The sequence below is a fragment of the Pavona decussata genome, unplaced genomic scaffold, assembly GCF_977016875.1.
Source record: "Pavona decussata unplaced genomic scaffold, jaPavDecu1.1 SCAFFOLD_315, whole genome shotgun sequence".
In the NCBI taxonomy this organism is placed as follows: Eukaryota; Metazoa; Cnidaria; class Anthozoa; order Scleractinia; family Agariciidae; genus Pavona; species Pavona decussata.
Window position 1 is genome coordinate 245,629 of NW_028145706.1, and position 24,719 is coordinate 270,347.

The window sequence follows — 24,719 nt, forward strand, 5'->3', positions numbered from 1 at the left end:
CTCGTTTGTTCTTCGCTTTTAGTGCAGTCAGCTCCTTTCTCTCTTTCTCTTCATGGAAATTCAATGGTTGCCCCTCTGGTTTGCTAGTGAGCGGTTTTGATGTCCAGAATAAAGGCGACTGAACGGTCTTGATCCGCAGAAAAAAAAGTGCTTCCTATGTTCCGAGGCCCTATGCCCCATTGGGGGCTCAAACATGGGACTAAAAGAGATGTTCCGAGGAATGTTCTACCGCCAAACTGCAACTAGATACCACGTGCACTGATGTCTTTTGATGTCACATATCTTGAAAAATTCCACGACGGTGAAAAAAGTGAAAAAAAAAGTGCGTATCCCTCGAAATTGGTGACGATAATTGGTGACGATTGAAGAGCTGAAACTGAAAGCGTTAGTTGTGTTTAAACCAGGCAAAACACGATTAAACCACAGTGGCAAACTTTTTATTTCGGAAGATTTTATTGTCGGGTTATGTTATAACAGCATGTTGCTATTTATTTTGTTACTTTAAAGTATTTTATAAGACATACAAGTACACTCGCGGAAGGAAGACAACATTTTATTTATAACTTTCATTGTTGATGAATAAATGAGAAATTACAAGCAAGGCGCTTTCGCGCAACGTGATATGCGTGTGGCGTTGCTTGAAAAGCGACGAACACCATCGGATGAGACCAGGAAGGCGGTGAAGAAAAAGAAGAAAAATGTGAAGCGGATCCCGACGTGCCAACGTTCTCGCTGAAAAAAATTCCGTCGAACCAAAAAAAATCGATATGCTGCTTTCTGAAAAGGAATTGCTGGGTTAATATTTTCGCTGAAATAAAATTTTGCCGTTAGTATTACTTATTTAGTTTATGTTAAACTAAATATGTTAAAGTAAAGACACAAGACACAGTTTTGTAGATTTATTACAAATGCCTTAATTACAATTTAATATTAAGCTACAGTATCGAACGAAGTCGACGAGGGGGTGCGCTCCTACAGGAAGAATTTGGCGCCAGGAGAAACCAAAGAGAGTTCCGTGGCCATAAAATCTGACCCTCCGAGAGGAACTCTCTAGGGTTCCTCCAGACGTTTGTTATCGAGACAGTGTCGATAACAAGCATTCGCTTTACTCGCGCAATTGGAGGTGCGCGACCGGACGAAAGCCGAAAGCAGAATTCGGAAGCCGAAAAAAGATCGGAAAAAAAAACCGAATCGAAGTGAATATGTCGAACTACGAATCGAACGCCGGATCGAATGTGTTACGCTTAAGACTAGAAGATAAAACCAATCTCAAACCTTTGCTTTCTCTTACCTCAACTTTATGGCCTACCCGACACTGAACAAAACGGTTTATGACGTGAAAACTACGATCTACGCAACGATCCGGGATTGGTGTTATCTTCCAGCGTGATACAACTTCGTGGTTGTATCACGCAGTTTACCCACATACCTCGTACCATCGTCGCCCTACCTATTTGGCTTTCGTGGTGGTGGTGGCGGGTTCAGGAGTCGCAGATGAATCGGAGGCGCATGCGTCTAGGTTGCCAGCTTAGAAGGTGATAACATCTTACCTGGAATTGGTGCCGGCCGGCCAGTTGCGCGTTTTTCCCAACTGCGTCATTGGAATACAACTACAATAGATCTAGATCAGTCCGTTCAGAATTGTGGTAATTACGACAAACTCTTGAAATACGCTGAAAACGCAGTGTGCTTCGAATTTTAGATAATTTCTAGTAGTTGTACCCAAACAACGCCGTTGTGAAAAAGTTAAATATAGCATTCTTAAGTATTTCAGCTTCAACAGTTATTGATGGGCGTTAGCTTCAATGGAGGAGCCAGCACACGGCTGAAAATGCAATTATAAATCAGTGATTTCGAAAGCGTGAAGTTTTGCAAGCTGTGAAGATACCGTTCATAGCGTCTTGTTTTTTTTGCAAGCCCTTCATGAAGCTTGTCCACCAACAACAGTTAAAAGAACTCTAAATTAATATTATTGCTATATGCTATCTTCTTTGACTACTTTTCTTCCTGATCCCAGCAACAGGCTATTTCCAATAAGACGCTTGTTTGACTATAGCTACCATAAATTTTTTCCTGTTTTTTTTTTCTAGCAAAAGTTTGCAGCTCAGTACAACGATTTTTCTTCCAAATTTTTTTTTATATTCAGTAAAGCTTAAACAAAATTACGTAGCACTAGTCAAACAACATCAAAGCGCAAATAACCTGTTAGATGTAACATCCAGGTCCACGTCCTTGGTTCGTCGTCTTCTTCAGTTCATCGCCGCAATGGCAGCTCACTCGCCTACTTGCACTGACTACTCGAGTTATCTATGGCGCTTGATCTTTGTTCTTCTTTCTTCGGCCGGTCGGCACCTCTATAGTCCGTACCAGTGTTCGTACACGAGCCAATCTGCAAAGGATGACTCTTAGGTACCAAGGGCGTTCCGGACAGAACGGTCTGAGGGAAGCTTCGCACCTTCCAGTCTCCATAGGTTGTGAAGACTACCTACGCCTACGAACTGTAGACGATCTGAGCTCTCTCGCCGCGAAGTGCAATGCGGGCCTCTCTTGTAGAGGAGGTTACTCCCACAAGGCAAAAATCAACAAAGAGACAAATCTACTCGAGTCTGGCCATCTCTAGTCTCTTTTGCAGCCGACGGGGTCGTCACGCAACGCGTGCCAATCCAACGCACGTCTGCCAAGGAGACTAGTCGACCTAAGTATCCACCCAAGGACGTCTCAGTGTCAACTCTGCCACAGCGGGAAAATCCCCCCAAATATCTGTCACTATCGTAATCCTGAAACTCCTGGAATAAGTTTGCTGTCTGTTTGACTGTCTATGGCGGGATCCAGGCTTGTCCAATGATTCTGCTTCGTAGATAGGTCTCGAAGACTGGTACGCTTACGATTTGTAAACGATCTAAATTGTTGTGTGTGCATTGTCCCATTATATCCCGGCTAACTATTGAGTCATGATTTTCCTGACACTGATCTGCGCTCGCAAGTTTGGTGGTAAACTATAACCTCTTCAGATCGAAATTTTGCAACAAATTTTTTTTACCTCTGTTCAGTAATTTTTTAAAGCTTCATGCATAGGAGTAAAACCATTTTCTTTAATTTTTAGTGGTGATTTTTGTTTCAGAGGTTATTGCACACCAAACTTGCGAGGCTGAGTAACTATCTTTCTGGAACTAGAGAGACCACTAAACCGTTAAGGAGTGGCCAAATAAGGTCTCCTCACAACAGTTGAATGGCCTATAGTCTCCAGTTTGCTAACAAATATGTTTTTAATAAATGTCTGGTTGAACCTTACGAAAGAAAAAAGAAAGAAAGAAAGAAAGAAAAGAAGGTAGGAATGAAGAAAGGAAGAGTAAAGCTTCACTTAAACACAGCGCTTGAACTGTCAAGTGAAGTGTGTCATATCAATTGGTTTTGCGCAACAAAGCGGGTGATCGCGACGAGACCGACGACGACGACAACAGCATCAGCGAAGACAACCAAGACGGTGACGAGGAGTTTCGAAGAGTTCCCAAGAAAAGCCGAATAGAAGCCGAATATTTCGAAGAAAAAATTTGGCCTAACCTTATCTTAGCGACTGACCGAATAACCTGCAAAGGAACCCACGCCACAGGGAAACTAGCCATCGATCCAACCCAAGGGGACCAACCATTAGTACGTTTAGATTAAGCCGAATGAAGTCCTCGGACTTCTGGCCGAACGTGCGTGTATAAAGTGTGCTTTGTAAGGTTCATCCAGAGCTCGTATTTACCCCCCAATCCCAACCCACAAAGAAATGACTGACCACCAAGATTGAAGATGATGCGTCCGTCAGGGTTGACTGGTTAAGGCGAAGCTGACGGCGCGTACTGCAACCGGCTGAAAGGACTGAACTGGGTCGAGGTGGTCTGATCTGATTGGGCGTTGTGATGTGTTGTGGCTCAGAAGCTGATCTGAGTACTGTGGGTCTGAGGCTGCACGTGGTGGTCTGTGGTTCTAAGGGTTGATCGTTGGGCATACTGTGGTGCTGGTCGTATTCATTGGCCGTACTTCATGCCTAAGCTGGATACATTGAATTGTCGACAAAGTCAAAAGAAGCTGAAAGTAGCAAGAAAAGAGAATTTAAGACGAAATTCTCACATGAATCGTGCTATGCATTATCTAGTTAAGCTCCCATGATAATTATTAACATGAGTTTTCTCTTTTTGATAGTATTTTCCCTCATTCAGTGTTCCCAAACTTTTTATTTATGTACTTATTTTTTATTTATTTAAATCTTGAAGCGTGCAAGTTGTGAGAGTGAATAAAACGATCAGAAAAGACAAAATATTCAAGAAGCATCAAACAATAATATGGAGGACAGTAAGGAGAATTTTCCTGTTGGTGCATGTTGAGGGTTAATATTTTCAGCTTTTATTGAACTTCCTATTGTAAAAAAAAAAAAATCACGAAAGTCATTTCTACTGCAACAGGACGAGCAGTATGTTCACTCTCTTGACCAAAGTTAAAAAATTAGCAAGCAAACAAAGTTTGCTCTAAGTTGAAATACTTAGTTCTTTCTTCACGGAATAAACGAAAAATTTGGTAATTTAAAACAAAAAAAACATGTTTGTTTTGGAAATAGCGCCAGCCAAAGTACCTTCACAACTACCCACACTGCGTATCTTCCTGTCTTGAGGCTTTAAAATCCGACAACATGAACTGAAATGGTGTATGTTGTTAGTAGATTAATTGCGGTGATTTAGTGAGATTTTTGTAGTTTATTAAACTATCCTTATAGCTCTGCTTTTAGAGGCTAGATTAAGACGCATTGAAAATAAATATACTCGTTTATTTGAAGTGTGGAAGGCTAGAAAGTTAACACAAAAATCACACTAAATCACCTCAATTAATCCACTAACGACGTACACCTTTTTCAGTTCATGTTGTCGGATTTTTAAGCGTCAAGGCCGGAACATACGCAGTGTGGATAGTCCTGAACGTACTTTGGTATAAGTTTTTGTTGGTAGTACCAAAACACGAGAGAAATTACTAGTATCATAGACATTTGCCACTTGATTTGTTCTCTGTAGGATAGGACAAAACTGAGTTTGATAATTATCCATATTACCTTGCTGTCTTGTCGCCCAGTCTTTCCGACAAATTTAATTGAAAACGCTCTATCGTACAGTTTAACTTCGGAGTTGAAACTGTATAACAGTTAAACAGAGCAATAATTTGTTACTTTTGTGAAACCTGTTTGAGTTAAGGTGGCAAGGAGATGTATAAACGAGATTTTGGAGTTACATCAACCGTCATACTTGTCAACACGTGCTTGTGTTTTCGGTCTAAAATGTTGTGAAGAAATAATCGTGCTTTTGAGTTCTTTAACCTTTATTGATAATCATTGAAGAAAATAGTATATCTTAACCTTAACGAAAACCAAAGGTTTCGAGGAATATTCTTCAGAATGCAATTTTGCAAAAGTTTACGACATGATGTGCGAAATACTGAAGAACACGACCCAAACATGAAGCGACCAGTCTTACCTTCCTTCTTAGTGAATACTCCGTTCCTTTCTCAAGCTGATGAGTACAGTACACTTCTTAGTCCGTATTTTTTGGAAGGTGAATTGCTGGTCTTTAATTTCCCTGGCTATAACATTGAGTTGCTTTATCAAACTGTGGAATCGAAACGAAGACTTCGAAAACCGCGCCACGAGGTCGCAGATCTCTAATTGGCCAGTTGGATTGAGTCAGCAAACGCTGATTTTGCATAACAATTCAAACAAACAAAGATGCAAAGGCAAGCTGTTTGCAGCGTGCACATTTTCACGCAAGTCTTGTATTCATTTGTGTTGATTAGTATGTATTTCACCAGTTCTTTTGATGTTATTTGGTGCCCCTTGCAAATTATCACTGAAATTATATTACGCTGTCTGTTGTGACTTTTTACAAACTATTTCTCAGTAATCTCTCAAGAATAATTAAGCCATGCGCTGTCAAATAGAGAGAAGCTCTACTGCTTGTCCCTTGAAGAACATTTACTAGTAACTTTTTTAATTCAAAAACGTGGCTGACTGTTGGACTTCAAAAGAAGAGGAGTCCTTAAACTTTGAAGCCGTCATTTTTGTCTTTTTTTGTCTGTGTGTGTGTAGTTTTTTCAAAGGTCAGTTTTAAGATCAATTCCTTTTGGTAAAGTTAAGGAACATCGGCTTGCGCATTTTCTTTCCCGCGAAAATGGTCACGTGGTATACAGGTCGATCAATTTTTCTTCGAAAATTTGAAGCGGATAGAGTGTGGTTGGGGGGGGGGGGGGGGAGATGGGAATATAGACAATCCAGTGCTTATAAATTAGGGCAAATATTTGGAGAAAGATGAACTTTGCTTCTAAAAGTTAAAGCTATTATTCAAAGCTACCCATAGATAAAGATGAGGCCGTTAGCATCCTAGAACTTTTGTTCTGATTTATGTTTCTCCGTAAGGCTATTTTTATCTAGATCGATTTTCATTTCACTGTCGTAAAACCAAAACGAAAGTACTTACTCTGGTCAACCACAACAGACGCAAAAAGCTCAATGAACCAATCAGAATTCAAAGTAAATAAATGTAGCGGGCGTCAAGCGCGGGAAAACACGTTCGATGAAGACACGATTGGTTTGCGTTTGGCCTCCCTCTGGCTAAGAAAATGCCGCGAGTTTTGTAGCGCAGTAAAATAAATCTAGAGCAATCGTGAAATTACTTTCGACACTCAACTAAATACCGCTCAGAGAATGTACGAAGAAAGGCAAAGATATTATGGACAAACAGGAGTGTCATTTCGGTCGTAACACTGATTCAGATAGATCTTTGTACAACGTAACGGTCTTGAATTTCAAAAGCAGAATTTCCAGCAAAACGATGTACGCCAAAAACGTTCAAAGTAGAATTGCGATACAAATTTTGTACTTCACGCCATGTTTGTCCTGATTACCCATGATCTTCTATCAAGCGCTAAGTGTTCTGTTATGATTGAGCAAAGTAAGAGCCTCTTTACCGACCCAAATTAAAACAAACACTTAGACGTTGGTCTCAAAATTGAACTGTCTGTTTCGAATCGTTTCGGATAAAACTCTTGAACACGGCATGCCTGCCTCTTCCGCTTTCAAGGCTTGTAAGCAAGCTCTCCAATTAGGGTTTCACGCGAAACAAATTTGGAGCGAAGGGAGCAATGAGAACCAGGGCGGGGCCAATCCTCCCACAATTCGCACCAATTCTTTTACAACTCCCTTTGCTCGCCTCTCCCGCTCTTGAGTCCTCGATTGAAGAGCTTGTTTGCAGGCAACTGCTTTCACCGCTTATTGAGCTTTGAGTTTGGCGTTGCGTCGAGCAAGTATTTCAATTTATGGAAGCTTGAGATGCTTTTGTTTGGAAGGTCTTTCATTAACTTTTCAGACAGGCCCTCTTTATAACTCGTGCAAGTGTAAAAGGGTATCCACATAACATCGCAGAGGAGTAATAATTTTGAAGAGTTTGAATGCGTTAAAAATTTTACATCATTCTCTGCGTTGCAATCAAACAAATGAAGGGTTAAAATTTGGAAATTTGGAACATAACCCCCCAAAAAGCTATAAAAGGGTTTTTCCGAACTGAAAACTGCCCGATACTTTTCTTTGCCAAGAAGAAGTTATCTTGCTACCTGAAAAATGTTTCATGGGGAATTGTTATCTATTTTTGTGTTACTTTTAATGCAGTTAAGTTTAATACAGATTAATAATTTCATTGCTTTCTGATTTTAGGCCATTGACCTCTTTAAGGTAAAGTTTGTGTGTTTGGGGGGAGGCGGGGGATTTTGTTCATTTTGGTCAGTTTTTTTTCTGGTTTAATTACGTAAAATTCTACTTGAAGTAAGGACAGTGCCTCTTAATACAGATCTTAGTAAGGGCTATTGACACATTTAAAAAAAAATTGGAGTTAATCACGCATATTTTAGAATAATTAAGTCAAAACAATTCCAAAAATTTTTTTAAATACATAACAATGTAAAGAATTTGTCTCCAAATTAAAGCTTAATTATCACTGAAACATGCTTTGTTGCTCCTAATTTTCTCTACAGTCTCCAACAACCGTTTGTAAGATCTGCGTTTTCCACATAGTCATCAACCGCGCAAAAATATCTTTGCTTTAGGGGGCATTCCCGAGATGCGCAGAACGTGTGCGCAGTGGCAAAAGGAGAAAGCGTCCCCAAGGCGAAGTATTTGCTTGAGGTAAGACTTCGTTTCGTGCAGCTAAGAGAACAGTAATTGGTGATACTTGACCTTATGTTTACTACGTTCAAAAGCGATTAATTAATTGATTAATTAATTAATTAATTAATTAATTGAGTAACAGTCATCAATTGTAACTTCATGTATATTGCTTTTGAGAAACAAAAACTGCCTCTTGATTATATTAACTTGGAATTTATCTAGTACATTATAGATCACATATTTAACTCCACCTTCAACACGAAATAAATCTCAGTACAAATGATATTAAGTCATGATTAACCATTAATTAAATGAGCTAAAAGGGCCCAGAGAGCACGCAGTTCTTTACAACCTCTAACTTCTTTGTGTCTGTATATCACCTAGCTCTATTGTTTCAAGGCTAGAGTTCATTGTTTATGTCATTTGCTCATCAGTTGTTCTGCCGGATTATTTTTTCGGCCTCCTTTTTTTAGCCTCCAAAACATACTTTATTTATTTCAGAAATACAAAACGAGGGATACAAACCAAGCAACTGCATTTTCATCCTTGATGTTCAAGCTTAAAGTGTACTCAAAAGTCACGTCACGTCACGCTCCACATTTGGCCGAGTGGGTGACTAATGCGAACGATAGGTGAAAATATCGACAAGACTGCCTTCACTTCTAGCGCTCGCATAAAAAAAAAAAAAAAAGGATTTAATATTTCTCAAAATTTTTTTTCGAAAATGAGTTCTTGAAAGATATAGAAATCTACCAAAAGAAAACAAATTGAAGGGTTAGGGGCACTTTAAATGTCCATCACTTTAAATGTCCATTGCAGTTACTCGTGATTGGTTATCCGCAATCCAAAAATAACCCAACTTGTGAAAACACCGTTTCACTGTTAGACTCTGGGAAACGAACTCCTAAAATAATACAAGTTTATACAAAGACAGCTTAGTCGGTAATCAGTTACTGATCCGTGAGATCATTAACGTTGGCGTACAGGCGGTCGTCATACTGACTAAGGTTGACGTAGGTCTGTGGAAGAGAAACGAGAAAATTTATGTTATAATTAGAAAATCAGTTTTTTAGGTCATTATGACATTCATACCCAATTGCAAACTAAGTTATTTGAAATGTCTCGAAAGAACCCATTTTAATTGATTTTCTTGCATACAAACTAAATATTACTTCTACATTCACTTTATAATTTTTTTAAGAACATGTTATGTTAAGGTTTATCTGCCTAAAACGTACTAAAGACAGTTTCTGAGGACATTACCCCCACCCCTCAACAAGAAACGGTAAAAAAAAGCTTGAAAATGTTTATTCCGCACAGTTTTCTTACAGGCTGTGTATGTACGGCGTCTGTGGCATTTTAAAGAGGGCAGTTACACTGTCACCACGCAGGTATGAAAGTAAAATTTCCAGATATATTACAAAACTCGCTTCCAGCTTGAAAAATGGGTGGCCAACATAACCCTATATGTTGCTTCAATAACGTTATGAATTTGAGATGATGGCGAATTCATTTTAATTGGCTAAAAATCGTTAAGCTAGTAATCAACAAAACGTGGATCCCAGGCTCAACTTACCAAGTGTTTTTTCTCCATTTCTTTCATTGTCTTTGTCAAGTCCTCGAACGTGGGTCGATCAGTTGGATCTTCTTCCCAACATTTCAGCATTATCTGATATCTAGTGTACGATAACAATATGATTAGTGACAGCAATGTACCTGTACAGTTAAATGGTACTAAGTGATGGTGCCTTGATGGTTAATAGAACGCTACTGTTAATATCACACACTCATCATATAAAGGCCAAGAACATGGTTGCTGCCGTTTGAGCTGTTATTTAACAATTGAATAAATGTTTGAGTATAATTACTCAGGTGATTATCAGAGAAAAACAAGTACCGTCCGAAAAATGTCGATTTTGTTTGTTTGTTTGTTTGTTTGTTTCAAATCGTCACGCGTCAATGAACAGAGACGCGCAGTCTGCCGATCACATGCTCAATCGAAATCACATGCGCAATCGATAAACTGCACACGGCCTCAAGCAGAATGTCAGTATTCTTTAACTGCCGCTTCATTGAGACGAAGCACTGACTTCTGTGATTGAATGTTGGGTTTCTCCGACCCGTTTACCAAAATAGATGGAGATGAACCAGGCTGTTTGGTGTAAAACTCGAGCCGGGATCACAAGTGTTAGCGATAGCATTTTATTGCATCATTTCTTGTTGACATGATGGCTTTGCCGGTAAACGGCGTTTATAAATTGCCCTCGGCGATAAGCTGCTTCAGGTAGGAATTAGGACATTTATTGGCTTCACTAAACAAGTACACGGGAATGTCGCAGATGAAAATATTTTGTTGTGAGGCGGTGACTTTAGATGGTGGTCGAGAGCCGCTCAAACCGACAACAAACAGTTTTCAGATTATAAAACTGTTTTCTTTTCTCGTCACTGAAACATAAAACTTACAGAGATATTTATTCATCTTGTTTACTTTAATTCTTTCAAATTCTGTCTTTTAAAAACTCGTTTTGTTTGTGAAATCATTCTGTTAATAACAAAGATCTTGCTCGAATTTAACTTAATTTGTTGTCTTCATTTTAAGTCATCGAGATCGACAACATGTAATTTACAAGGATTTTTTCTTACAATAAGCAAAATGTTCATCTCTTGCCTTCGAAAAGTATCACCTCGGACTTAGCTGTGCCTTTTGGAATTTCATTTTCTTTCTATTTACTTCTTTTTCAGAAATGTCAACAAATAGCTAAGCGGCCATTTTGTAAGTTAGTGCTCCCGCTATAATCAGCTCGCGCAAGGTGATTATAGCAGGATATGACGCAAGCCTCGACCAATCAGATCAACAGAATCTCTATAATCACTTGAGTAATTATACTAATAAGTAATAGAATAAGGCGTTTCATCTGATACAAAATGTAAAGTTATCATTCATCCCCCCCCCCCCCCCCCCCCTTCCTCGCCCTTCCTCTGCGGTTTTTGCTCTTTTAGTTTTTGGAAAAGTGTAGTCATGTAAGATAGCATGTTTTCCCTTGAAACAAATCCCCTTTTAAGTTATAAACATAGCCTTTTTACTGTCAAAAAGGAATCAAAGGCACCATCGCATTAAAATAACACCCGATGAGATCGTTATTTATTTATTTGTTTATTTATTTATTTTTGTTTGTTTTTTTATTTTTTAATAGTCCATCCATTGTGATAAGCTTCCCTTGTTAGGATCAAACAGGTTGTTTTGGAAGACACACCCTATGCAGGGCGGAGGTAGATGGAGTCCAGCAGGACTAATACCGAAAATGTCAAATAAATGACATAAATAAAACTTACAGTCTGCTGTCGACGTGGCTTGGTTTTGGCATTCTGTATCCTTGTTTTAGCTTCCATGCAATTTGCCGAGCATTTATGTCCGGGTATGGGGATCCGCCTATAAAAAACATGAATTCCTTATCAGAGAAAAATAGTGTAACATATACAGTCAGAACTAAGTAATCGGACGGTCATAGGTTCGACGCCTGTTGGAAGAACTCGGGTTTTCTTTATTCGAGGATGCCTGTGTGACTGACGCAAAAATTCGTCTATTAAAGTGGCAAACGATTTTATAATAATATAAAAAAAAACCCCAAAGAAACCGACGACGATTCGTCGCTTCCCCACGTCATTATCACATCAATGGCAAATGTTGTTTTTCCTTGGAGGTGTTATTAGCCTGCTTTGTGTAGACTTTTTGTATTGGGAATGACCTAAGATGCTCTCGTTTTAGATGGACACATTTTTACTCACGTTTCAATTTTTTCTCTCGTACTTTAATCACTTGTTCAAGTGGTTTTGTAGTGTTTCCGTCTACGTCCTCAGCTTGAATTGTCATGATGGCCATCAATCGCTTAATGGCCATCGGGGGTTAACAAAAATAGACTGGGGTAACGAGAGACAAATACCAACTTACCAACGGTAAGAATCTCATACAACAGGACACCATAGCTCCATCTGTAACACAAAGGAAATATTTAAAATAATGAAAAACGTTCAAAGGACGAGGATTCTTGTTCTGTTGATGGCGTTCATCGCAGAAAACGTTTGAAAATCAGTTATGAGTTATAGTGTGTTATGATTTCAGCCACTCTATCATCAACTCTATCATCGAATGTGGCTATCCTTACTGCTGTTTAGCGAAATACACGTTTCGACAACAAGTCACGCAAATCGGAAGACGGACCCTCACAACCTTGGACATCTTACCTTGAGCTTTTTGAAACATCAACCATGGTGAGCTTACGCCATCGAGTGGCCGAAGGAAGTGGACGGCAGACCCAAATGTTTCTGCAGCATCCTCACGCAGTCTTAAAGTCTTTTGAAATCGCTGAACTCTGATCGTTTCCGAGAAGGAACTTAAACAAGGAATTTGCTGTGAAGGTGCTGACACAAGGACAAGTTAACGTTGCTGTGCTCTTTCTTCTGCTGCCCTTTTGCTTATTAATTAATCTCACTAACGTCACAAACAACAATTCTTTCCAGGACTATTCTTCGTATTTGCCGCAACCATCACACTAGACAGACTGACATCGTTCAACATTATTTAGTTTCTTATTAATAAACTTACACGTCACTTTGTGTTGTGTATGTTCCATACAACAAAGCCTCATAAGCAGTCCACTTTACAGGAAGACGACCCTTTCAATGGTGAAAACAAAACAAAACCATTTAACATGGCAGATTGGCAACACTATATGCTTATTTTAGTGGAGTGATTTTTTTTCAGTGAACATGACAAGAACATAGAAGAAGCAGGCAAAGTGTTTAGTGAAATCATTTCTGATATTTTATTGCCTTTCTGAAGCTTATGGGTAAGAACGCCTTTTCGAAATGGTAATAAAGTTTATAAGAATTACTAGCAGATTAAAGGCCCCCAGCAGCGTCTTCAACGAAATTTTGGACTCGGTACATAAACTGATAGCCAGTTTGGCGTGCTATTCGTTTATGAATGACAAAGTTGCTTTATAATATACTCAAACATAGGCTATTCAGCCTACTCAATTACTGGAAGAAAAATATAGGAAGAGTCAGAAGAAAGGGCAAAAGTTTTCTATTCATCTTGAAAATGCGCGTTCACCGACTCAGGGCCCAAACCAGTCAGCCTGGCCAACTCACTGACAGAAGGCCCAAACAGCACAATGAACCAATCAGAATTCGAAGCAAGTAGACGCCATCAGTGTCAAGCGGGGGAAAATATTAAGGGGTGGGGGGGAGAGGTATGAATATATTTGTTTTGTGCTTTTTTCTCATTGGTTAAAAGTGACGTGAGTCTGATCACCAATCACAAAGGGTAGTAGAGCAAAACCAAAGCAAACACAAATAACTTTCACCATTGAAATAAAAAACATTCTATAACGTAAGAATGTAACAGGGGTTATACCACACTGTGACCGGCACTTTAAGAGCTTGATGTACGGCGCTACTGAGACCTTTTAAGCGATCACAATTTGCAAGTAAGTTCTTTATACTTACTCCACTTTTTCTTGCGTAGACATCCTCGTCGCACAACCTCCTCGCCATCCCAAAATCTGTCACCTTGCACTTCTCTCCTTCTCCGACAAGAACATTTCTCGCAGCCAAATCCCGATGGATAATCTGAAGGAAATAATCAACGAACTTTTAGTGTGTTGTTTTTATCATGTGCGAACGCAACTATAAGGTAAATCAGTTACTTCTTTTGGGTCGATCATGGTTGTTCTGTAAAGTTTTTCTTGAAAGGAAAATTAAAGTAAATTTCATAAATTATAATTGGAGCCACTTAGCCCATTTGAACTAATATGTATTTCATATTGAGCATCTGTTTAAAGTTATAGATACAAGTCTCAGATAAAAAGAACGAAAACGCGGTATCCAAAGTGGGAATAGAGACCAAAAAAGAGAGACATAACATGCCTGCATGAAAGAGAAAATTTCAGAGGAATGATCCAAGTGTGATTGTATTCCCTACGTTAATTGGCTACACACGACTAGTAACTGGGGAAATGTTGGTTCAATTCCCACTGACTGATCAGGGTAACGTGTTAGCTCTTTCTTTCTTTCCTTCTTTCTTTCTTTCTTTCTTTCTTTCTTTCTTTCTTTCTTTCTCTCTTTCTTTCTTTCTTTCTTTCTTTCTTTCTTTCTTTCTTTCTTTCTTTCTTTCTTTCTTTCATTCTTTCTTTTTTTCTTTCTTTCTTTCTTTCTTTCTTTTTTTCTTTCTTTCTTTCTTTCTTTTTTTCTTTCTTTCTTTCTTTCTTTCTTTTTTTCTCTCTTTCTTTCTTTTTTTCTTTCTTTCTTTCTTTCTTTCTTTTTTTCTTTCTTTCTTTCTTTCTTTTTTTCTTTCTTTCTTTCTTTCTTTCTTTCTTTCTTTTTTTCTTTCTTTCTTTCTTTCTTTCTTTTTTTCTTTCTTTCTTTCTTTCTTTCTTTTTTTCTTTCTTTCTTTCTTTCTTTCTTTCTTTCTTTCTTTCTTTCTTTCTTTCTTTCTTTCTTTCTTTCTTTCTTTTCATTTGAGACATAGATGTTCAAAACCATCTTTACAGATATTCCCTATACAAATACACATTTGTTTGTTTACATGCTAAGACTTTCCTGGATATGATATTATTCTTCATGTACTTTAAAACCAATGACGGACAAAAGTAGCTTCTCCGATAAAGTTACTGTTTCAGAGCCTAATTTTAACCTAACCTTTTTTGAAGATAAATAACTCATTCCATCGGCGACCTGCCAAGCGAACCTAACCAACTGCTGGGCAGTCAGACTGGTCTGCGGTTTTGCATCCGCGTCTTTGAAGTAAGTGTCGTTTAGTCCACGACTCTTCCTCAAGTATCCCAACAGGTCACCAAATGGTACATACTCAATTAGGACTAACAGGGGATCTGTGAAAAAGGACAAAAGGCGACATAAAGAAAGCGTTAAGTATACTTCAAATGAAAACCATTTCAGATTTTTTAATCAGGCAGTCAATCAATCAATCAATCACTCACTCACTCACTCACTCACTCACTCACTCACTCACTCACTCACTCAATCAATCAATCAATCAATCAATCAATCAATCAATCAATCAATCAATCAATCGATCACACAATTGATCAATACGTCAAACAGATGATCCGTCCATTACCGCTTTCAGTGACGCATCCTAACAGCTTGATCACGTGCGGATGAGGTTTTAGTTTTTTCATTAACTCAAGTTCTGACAAAAGGTCCTTTCTGTCTGAATGAGGGGCATCCCCTGAAAAAAAAATGGAACAAAAACGTTATTATCTCTCTGGCTACGAGCTCGTACAAGAATTATATCGTGAAATAATCATCTTATTATGCATGACGCAAATCCTGGATAACGAAGAATGCAATCAAACTGACCAGAAGAAGCGTTTCTGTTTAAAACAAAAAAGGAGAATTAAGGTTCATCAGTTATCCCAATCGACTTCTCCACTGTGGGACTCAGCTGAATGCCCATCATGGGGAAATTGAATCGCAATATCAGCTGTTTGATCATATCTTAAGGGTAATTATATAAAGAAACGTTATCACACTAAAAGAAATTGACAACTCACTTTTGAGCATTTTTGCTGCCACCTCCGTGTACCCCTGCTCATCCCGCAAATTCCACACTGTTGCCCTGGCAACTTTTGAAAAGGCCCCTTTACCAATGATTTTGATAATGTTCACTTGTTCTCGATTTATTTCCCAGCTTCTTGTTGAGGGATGAAGTGGCGTATAATAGCCATCAGTGGGAGGTTGATGAACCCCACTGACCTCCGACTGGACTGCGATCGACTGTGGTCTGCTACGAGACTGTATGTTGTCTTCCCTTGCGAGATTATTAATTTGATTCTGGTGACAAATGATATACAATCAGATTTGTTTAAATGCAGGTGACCCACACAATGGTTTCCAGGTTTCCAGCACTTGGAGGTAGGCGTTCAGAGCCACCTGAAAATTTGTGCAAATTTAAGGTGCCTCTGAACTGTTTTAAAATTTGCAAACAGTTGCTAGTCGGCGATTTTCACGATGACTTTATTTTACTACAACGAGTAAGATCCTCTTCGTTTGTTGTTTCCTGTTTAAATTTTGTAATCCCAGTGAGGTTTAGATAACAATATCCCTAAACAACAAAACAATAAACTGAAGGATTCTGGTGGTGTTTTCGTAAATGACGCCATGGTGAAGATGGCCTATTGCAATACGATAATAAAAAAGTACGTCACCGAAGTTGTTTTCAGTTAGTTATAATCAGTTAAGGCTAAATTTAGGGCTGTTTTAAATACCCGTTATAGTGTTGCTATGGTAACAAATTAACTAAAAAAGAACACAGCTTGTTTACCAATGCTGAGCCATGTGTTTAAAACCATTATTGTGGCATTCATTGATAAAGAGTGATTTTAAAGAACCTTCAAATTAACAACTGATGGGAAGTGTTATGTGAGACCTTAATAGCTTCCTCAATATAAATTGTTTGCTTTCTGTGCTAAACCAACGAAGCTCAGAAATCTCATATAACCCGAATCTACAGGACGTAAACACATTCATAGCAATATTCACAAAATATCCAAATAGCAACGACAGCGGCCATGTTTGTTAGTGAGGTCTTTTGAGCCGCAGAGAAAAAAACTCGGCGAAAAAATCGGTGTGAAATACACGCACCTTTTAAAGCGAAAAAGACCCAAAGATGACATCTCTTCCATTTCTCCTCAGCAGTACGTTCACAGATCCGACGAAAGCCAAATTTCATCGACCTCAAACTCTGGGATGGATGAATGGCTACTCCGTACCAATAGCTCCTCAAAAAGGTATCGGTGGAGACCCAATACCAGTGAATAAACTAACACAGGAGGGGTTGGACGAACTTGCAAATCTCAAGTCTTCATTGACATGCGGACAAAAAGTTCAGGCGCCTCCAGAAGATTTTGTCCCTGCTCATGTGGGATTTGACAAGAAAGCTTTTCTTTGGGTATTTCAAGTAAACTGTGCATGAATCTGCAGCTGAATATTACAGAGTTCGTCCAGTAAAGGTTTATTACTAATTGGAGGATGATTCTATTGCAGTAGTATAACCGGTAGTGAACAACAGTGGAATTCCTCCAGGAAACCTCATCAGCGACAGCGTCTTTCAAAGGATGATCTTGTTGAATATTGGCACTGGAAGGACCTCAACCTGGGCATTAATGTTACCTTTTATGGGAAAGTGTTTCATCTCTATGACTGTGGTACATGGACAATGGAATACATGGCAAGTGAGGGAATAGAGCTCAACCAGCCAGAGATACCAGGAAAAGATCTCTACACAGAATCCTGTAAACAGCTCCTTCGCAGCTACAAGACACCTTCCTCATTTGACAAACTGAAACAGTTTCCGGATTTGGACAGGAAAGTGCTAAGATTTTACTGTGTTTGGGATGATAGGGACAGACATGTTAAGAGAAATGAGGCCTTGTATTATTCATTACTACCTGGTAGATGGCACTGTGAAGATAAGCGAAGTACACGCCACTAACGATGGAAGAGAACCCTTCCTTGTGCTGGTGTGCCGACAAAGATTGCCAAAGAACAGAGCTTTTGTTGAATGATCTCTTCCCTCCTGTGTTCTGGAACTCTCTGATCATGAAAACAAGGACTGGTTCACACCGCGAGACTTGATGGTTGGTCAGACTCTCTTCATCTTGGGAAGAAGAATCCTTAATGACCGCAATGAATTTACAAAGAACTACTACAGGAGTCACTTTGGAATAAATGACTTTTCTCCTAGATGTGCAAGGAGCTCCAAGAGAACCTTTACCAAAGGATGTCCCACCCTACAATGGGTTTGGTTCTCTTCAGGACAGCCTTCAGTCTTGCTTGTCTCTTGTACCTCAGCCTCCAAAGAAAGACTTCATCAAATGTGACCGTACACGGGAAAAAGTACTTTAACGCTTATCCGTTAAACGGCTAAAAACTAACGGGTAGTTAACGTAAAATTTAATGTTGGAAAATGGTTTATGAAAAAAATAGTTCATTCGCGCAGTTATATATATTCTTGCCGACATTTTAAAGTAGGAAATAAAAGCCCTGTTCAAACTAGGCGATACACTGAAGTACAAGTGTAAAGAGGCATCAATAAATCACCGTGCGTCCAACCGGCCAGCGTGACACGAACGCAAACATAAGCATAAGCAAATGAAACGCTTCGCTTTATCTCACGCCAAGAGACTATGAGGTAAGAGAGCGAATCCCTGTGCCCCATGATAATTATTTTCAATCTTTTTTTAGTTCGCGCCATGCTATTTTGGGAAATTATAATCCGCCATTGAGTTTAAAATTTAATGACGTCACTCTAACTGACCAATAAGATGTCGACATTAAAATAGCAACGCAAACAAAAAAAAAGATTGAAAAAAATTTTCATAGGAAGAGGGGCATGTATGGGGGATTCGCTCTCTTACCTCATAGTCTCTTGCTCATGCTTGTGCATATCATTTACTTCAGGAGTGGTTGTGAATGATTCAACACTTACCATCGGTACAACGTCCACGCATTTTGCGGATTCGTGCCTTCTAAAACAATCAAAAATATTATCTTTTTTAATGTTTTGGGTTCGATATTGATTAACGTTTGGAAATGAATGGCCAAAAGAATTTAATTCTAAAACTGCTCAACTGATCGTTAGCTTACAAAATTTTCTTGAAGTATTTATATATTTTAAAAAGCTTTCGAGAGTGGGGTACCTATATTAAATTTTAAGTGCTTTTTACCGTGCACAATCTACGCCTATAGGACCTGTTCACCTGTATCCGTTTTTGTTTGAAAATGAAAACCTTGTTATGTGCTTTGCGTCCATTCACCGGTATTCGCTGGAAAGAGGTCACCGAAAACTCAAATTTTGGAGACCTTTTCGTAAAAGATGAACGGTAACGGCCATTGGTTTCGAAAAGTGCCGCTTTCAGTAACACTGTTTACATCGGGTTGGTGTGGCCAGGAGAAGAAAACCTTTCTGTTCTCAAAGGAAAATGATTACGTGTGGAAGAACGAAAACGAAAACGGATACGTGCCAAATGGGCGTAAATACGTCATATAAACAAAAAGTATCAAATATCAAATTAAAAACGAATGTTACTTACTGACTTGTCTTAAGTTTCCCTGAAAACAAGAAAAATACTTTAAGTAAACAACAATCATAATTTCCTCCTAACCACGGAGATCCAACTCTTCGAGGATCTTCTAGAAAAATAATGCTAATTAGTTTCATCCATTCCTTTCTTTCGATGTCTAGCATTGGCAGTAGTGAAGATAACTAAGGGATTCGGCGTTTGAGGTGTTTGAAAGATTTAAGGTTATCCTATTCACCGTACTTTAAACGCGAATGTCCTTAACCTCAGACAGAGCTTGTAATCTCTTATCATCATGCGAATCCAACAAACAAGTATCTCAATAGTCTGGCTAATACGATCGGCCACGTGACAGTGGTTCCTGGACTAGAAATGTTACCTTTTGCAGTGCTTTTTACATGGCTGTAAGTAAGTAAGTAAGTAAGTAAGTAAGTAAGTGAGTAAGTAAGTAAGTAAGTAAGTAAGTAAGTAAGTAAGTAGTTACGCATGGTGACTTATGAGGACATAAGTATAGTTACACACCCGCACTGTGGGGTCCGCTTGTAATAGTGGGGACAAAATCCAGACCCCACAAATACATGCCCTTAAAACTGCATTTTTTGGCCAGAATTTGGGTTTGAGCTACAAGGTAGATACGTCCCCATAATACGGTTTTGAGTAACACTTACCCACAAGTCCCCACAAGGTCTCAAAAAAGTGAGTAAGAAAAAAAACCGTTTTCTCAATTTCTTTTTTACAGAGATAGTTTAACATCATCTTTGAAAGCTGACCATGTAGTTTGTTTGGAAAAAACTACTTTAATGTGCAAATACTCACAGACATTTCATCAAGCAGATACTCACATTTGCCATGTAATGTAGTTTTTTTTATTGATCAAAGATTTGCTAGATTTAAAACATTAAAACTTTTTACAAGGCTAAAAATCCTTAAAAAAGAAAAAAAAATCGAAAGTTTTCGACTTAATGAAGTCATCATCGAGGTAACGTGATGACTTAATCACTTTTTTTTAGACCCTGTGGGGACTCAAGCATTAACATGATGACTTCAAAATCATTAGGTTTCTTTATAAAGAGTTTTAGCCTTAAATAAATCAAAAAATAAATAGTTTGGACAATTCTGTTAAATTTATTATCACCTAAACTACACACGCAGTCGCACTAACAATAATAAAACAAATTGCCAACTGCACTTAAAGGTTATTATATGACTTAACTGGAGCAACAGTTTTGTAGAAAGGCCAGATACCATGATGCACCTTTGGATATAAAAGGTAAGGTTACATGATTAATTTGTAACCCTCAACTTTCACTATAACATCACTGCAGATTAGTCTATTTGCTGTGAAAGTTTTTCACAAATGAAACAGAAGAATATTTGTTCCTGCAACTTTTTCAGCCTGACCTTAAAGTGAACTCATTCACATTCTCAAATTGCTACAATCCTTGGAAACAACGGAAACCAAAGAACACTGTTACTAGTTTTCTCGTGGATTTGTGGGTCAAAAAAAAGTTTAAAGGAGCTAAGCCATGATATTTTGAGCCATTTCTTTGACAGTCTAAATTACGGTTGAAGTCACTATAATTGAAAAACCTAAAAATATTAGTTTGCTGAGGAAAAACACTCCAACGAAGTGATTCTAAAACAAAAAGGATCAAGGATGGCTGAGGCTAGAGAAAATTGAAACAGATTGGAAATGACAATTCTGAGAAAGCTACTTTTTTTCAAAATAAAGAAACGATGAACAGATGTAGCTCTTTTAAGGACTTTGGAACATATTTGACCTGGTAACTAAACCATATAAAGTGCTTTGCTTGCTTCTGCGGACTCACTGTCATCAATTGCTGAAAATGGCTTGCTGTTTGAATGGTAGCATATTAAGTGTATATCGGTGGCAGCTGTAATTGATAGAGGTGAGCATTGCTTTATTTTGTTGTAATTATTTATGACCGGCGCTTCCTTCCAGCCATGTAAAATTTTCTTAAAAATTTGCCCATTTCTTTATGTTTTAAGTATTTTCTTGTAGAATTTCTGATTCAGAAACACTGATGGAAGACAAGTTTATGCCAGCCAATTTGTTTTTGTTTGGAACAACATTCGCTGGTTAGGGAGTGAATACTAATGCTCATTAGCCAGAGATAGTGAACCAATCAGATTGCTTGAAACACCAAAATCACTAAGTGTGTATATATAAACATGTACTAACATTGATAATATATTCCTAATTTATCTCCTAGTGTAGAGAAATGTTTCTCCAGAAAAACTTAGCTTACTTCTACATTTATTTACAACAACAATAAAATCAATTAGGGATTTTAATAAAATTAGAAGTAGGCATCTGGCTTAAGTCGAGTGACCTTCTCTCTGAAAGAATCCTTCTGCCCACTTCTCTAAGCAAAGTAGCTGATGATTTTCATCACCATCCAATTGCTGCACTGTACAAGAAACCCATAAGAGTTTGAAACAAGTAACGTGCGTTCACAGCGTTGGAAAATTCAGTTTTGCTAAATACCATATTTGGAAACATGAAGATTGTACGCGTGCATTATACACGTAGCGACACACGCAATGAAATTTTTCTTTTACGCCAACTACTTGAATTCCAACCTTGAAGCTGAAAACTTCGTACAGAAACTAAAGAATTTCATTAACTGTGTCTTAGTAAAGTTTTTTAAAGTACTGACAGAAACAAATGTTAACTTTATTTTACTTAGGTTGTCAAAAACAAGATAAAGCCTTCTCGTGTGCGTTAGCATGTGCTGTAAATTTAATGAAGCTGACCATTTTGATGTTTATATTCAGGACAATTACCTTCTTATACATTGCTTACATCCAGCACCTTGCTTGTTGAGACGAATTCGCGTACAGTAAGAGTTCTTTGAATTTTGCAACAACAATAGTGAAAGAGACATAAAAAGGCAGACTACAGGTGATTCCTTGCAAAGGTTTGAATTTGCGGGAGAGGATCTGCAGCAGCTCCTATTGCAATTTTGATTGGTTAAATTCTCTTGGGTTATTTTTTGAATAAATTGAATATTCGGAAGCTTGTTTCTAAGTGCACAAAGGAAAGTTGCACGTTTCAACCCCTTATGGGTTTCTGACTGCAATAAATATTAATAGACTTTTGCATACATAAGCTGGTTGTGATTTACTATTAATGCCCTGGCCAAACAGGAAATGTTTGATGATGAAACATCATCAAACATGTTTTATCAAACATTGTCAAACATCAGAACACAGGGAGTTGTGGCGGAATCTGCCAGCCAAACACGTTTGTTTCACACAAAAGAAATGTTTGATGTTGTTTGATCGCATGTTTGATGGAGTTCAAACGTCATCAGACAAGTTGGCCAAACGGTAAAATGTTTGATCACCGAACAATGTTTGATAATTTTTGGTCATCAAACATAATTCCCGTTTGGCCAGGGCTTTAAACAGTTAGCCTTATAAGTTTCAGATTTAGTCACAAACTGTACAGTCAAGTTCTCTCTTCAGTGAAAGGTATTAATGTGAAGTGAACCTGAAAAAAATGCATACATTTAAACTTAGCTTTGATATCATTTTTTTCACTTGACCTGATCATGAGTCCCAGACCATTGTGTGGCTCCAAAATGTAGGTCTACCCCATGGAAGGGATTTCTTAAATAAGAAACCCTCTTCCATCTGGAAATTCGAATTAAAGGCCATACATTTCTTTAATTTTTTTTTGGTCTGTGAGAATCTCCCTGGCCCCCAGAATTTCCAATCTCTTCTGTGGGGCACATTTGTGAGATTCACTGTAATAAATAAATTTTGTCCTCAAGCTTACTTTTCACATTTTCTTTTCGTGTATTGTGTTGTCCTTTTTAAAACACATTTTCAGTACTTTTAAAGAGACACCTAACCATCAACTGTCAGCACTTTCTCGATAGAACATTTGTTTCCACTCGCTAGGGTAGTATTAAACACTAGAGTTATTAGTCAAGAGTATGCTGGACTTTTTTGCAACTGATTCTGCACGGTCAGGTAAACCGTGCAGACTGCAGACTGAGCATTTTTTTTGTCTCCGTTTGTAAAAGAGCATTGCCTTCATACTGTTAACGTTAATGAAGGTAAATGGTTTTTGACAAGCTTGACATTAAACTTTGAATTATTAAAATCAAGCAAAGTGTACTAGTAAAAACTCACATTATTCAGGGCAGTCAAAGCTGGCATGTTGCATATCATCATCTGCGACGGTTCACTCGTTAGAAAACGATGCTAGCGAATCCAGCAATTCGAACGAATAGTCGGAAATTGGATACAAATCGACTGATTACAAATCGTCCTTGGGTACGAATCGCCTGGATAGAGGGTAAAGAAAATAAGAAAAGTACCGTATTCTTACCCATCACAAGATCCAAAACCCTATAAATTGAAGAGACCTTTTTCATTGGCTGGTAATCCACTCCTTTCCGATCACCATGGTGACGAGTAACACCGCTGTACCGGTGCACTGTGTGGTGGCGTCGCGTTAGCGCAAAATGGACGTCGAAGGAGTGTATTTTGCATACATCAGGGACGAGGCGCCAAACTGTTGGGGTGTGCCTTTCTCCAAAACAGAATTTCATCCAAAATTCTTCCCAATGGTAAGGCAACATGAGACATTATCTTTTTATGGATATATTTTGTTACAGTGTTACATTAACTGGTTTTTTCGCCGAGTTGTCTGTTCTCCAACGCAGATGATAGTGATGAATCAGCTGCACTAAATTGAAATAATGCTGAGCAAATCCCGAATTAACTATTACTATACTACAGAAGAAAAACACAAAAATTTCCCGTTCTTTAAGCGTGAGCACGGCGAACTCGACGTTGGCGAAACTACTCGTTGGCGAAAAAAACCGTAACCCTCGTTACAGTTATCAGGGCTTGAACAATCGATGAAACCGATGATCGGAAAATCAATCGATCAATCGATGACAATCGATGCCAATTAATCGATTCATATTGATAATCGATGAACAATCGATGCACGGGTTTTTTGTGATTATCGATTTCAGCGATTATCAATTTTTATCGATTATCAACGCCAATCGATCAGTTAATTGACATCGATTGTCATCGATTGGTTCTCATTTTTGATGCGTTTTATTTTCAGTCAAGATTTACAAAAAGAATCTGAGTCCAAACTATGGCCTATAGTTCTCTTGTGACCGGTCATAACTGTGTTTCGGACAGAGGCTGTACATGTTGTGTTGTTGGCTTTTTTCCGCGCAGCTCTAAGTTTCTCGATATGGTCTCTTTTTTTCCAGCTTTTACTATACGGCTCACCCATTTAAGCCTGCACGCAGTAAACTTTATTCATTTTTTACCCTGTTTACTTTATGCACCTCTGTTGTGACAAAGAAGTAATAAAGTGATTACCGAAGCCTATTCACGTTTATTCTGGTTTATTTTATACAATTCAGTATAATTAC

The 24,719-nt window shown here is 38.3% G+C and overlaps 2 protein-coding genes and 1 pseudogene across 3 annotated transcripts in view; 2 read left to right on the forward strand and 1 right to left on the reverse strand.

Moving 5' to 3' along the window:
• LOC146454067 (uncharacterized) overlaps window positions 1–24,719 on the forward strand; it is a 186,370-nt gene that overhangs the window by 143,715 nt on the left and 17,936 nt on the right. The gene's annotated exons all lie outside the window — the stretch shown is intronic.
• The window catches only part of LOC146454077 (proto-oncogene tyrosine-protein kinase receptor Ret-like), a 118,970-nt gene continuing 102,578 nt past the window's right edge, over window positions 8,328–24,719 (reverse strand). The window contains exons 9-19 of one of the 2 annotated variants that reach the window (XM_085095846.1): window positions 19,297–19,315; window positions 18,693–18,732; window positions 15,757–16,036; window positions 15,321–15,431; window positions 14,882–15,072; window positions 13,691–13,813; window positions 12,786–12,856; window positions 12,132–12,172; window positions 11,516–11,612; window positions 9,759–9,858; window positions 8,328–9,201 (exon numbers count right to left, since the gene is read on the reverse strand). In XM_085095846.1, coding sequence (XP_084951972.1) covers window positions 9,133–9,201; window positions 9,759–9,858; window positions 11,516–11,612; window positions 12,132–12,172; window positions 12,786–12,856; window positions 13,691–13,813; window positions 14,882–15,072; window positions 15,321–15,431; window positions 15,757–16,036; window positions 18,693–18,732; window positions 19,297–19,315 — 1,142 coding nt within the window. In that variant the 3' untranslated portion in view covers window positions 8,328–9,132. Of the gene's footprint in view, window positions 9,202–9,758; window positions 9,859–11,515; window positions 11,613–12,131; window positions 12,173–12,785; window positions 12,857–13,690; window positions 13,814–14,881; window positions 15,073–15,320; window positions 15,432–15,756; window positions 16,037–18,692; window positions 18,733–19,296; window positions 19,467–24,719 lie in introns of those variants that run through there. The other variant, XM_085095847.1, reaches the window with a different exon arrangement.
• LOC146454078 (EF-hand domain-containing protein 1 pseudogene) lies at window positions 16,034–18,677 on the forward strand (annotated as a pseudogene).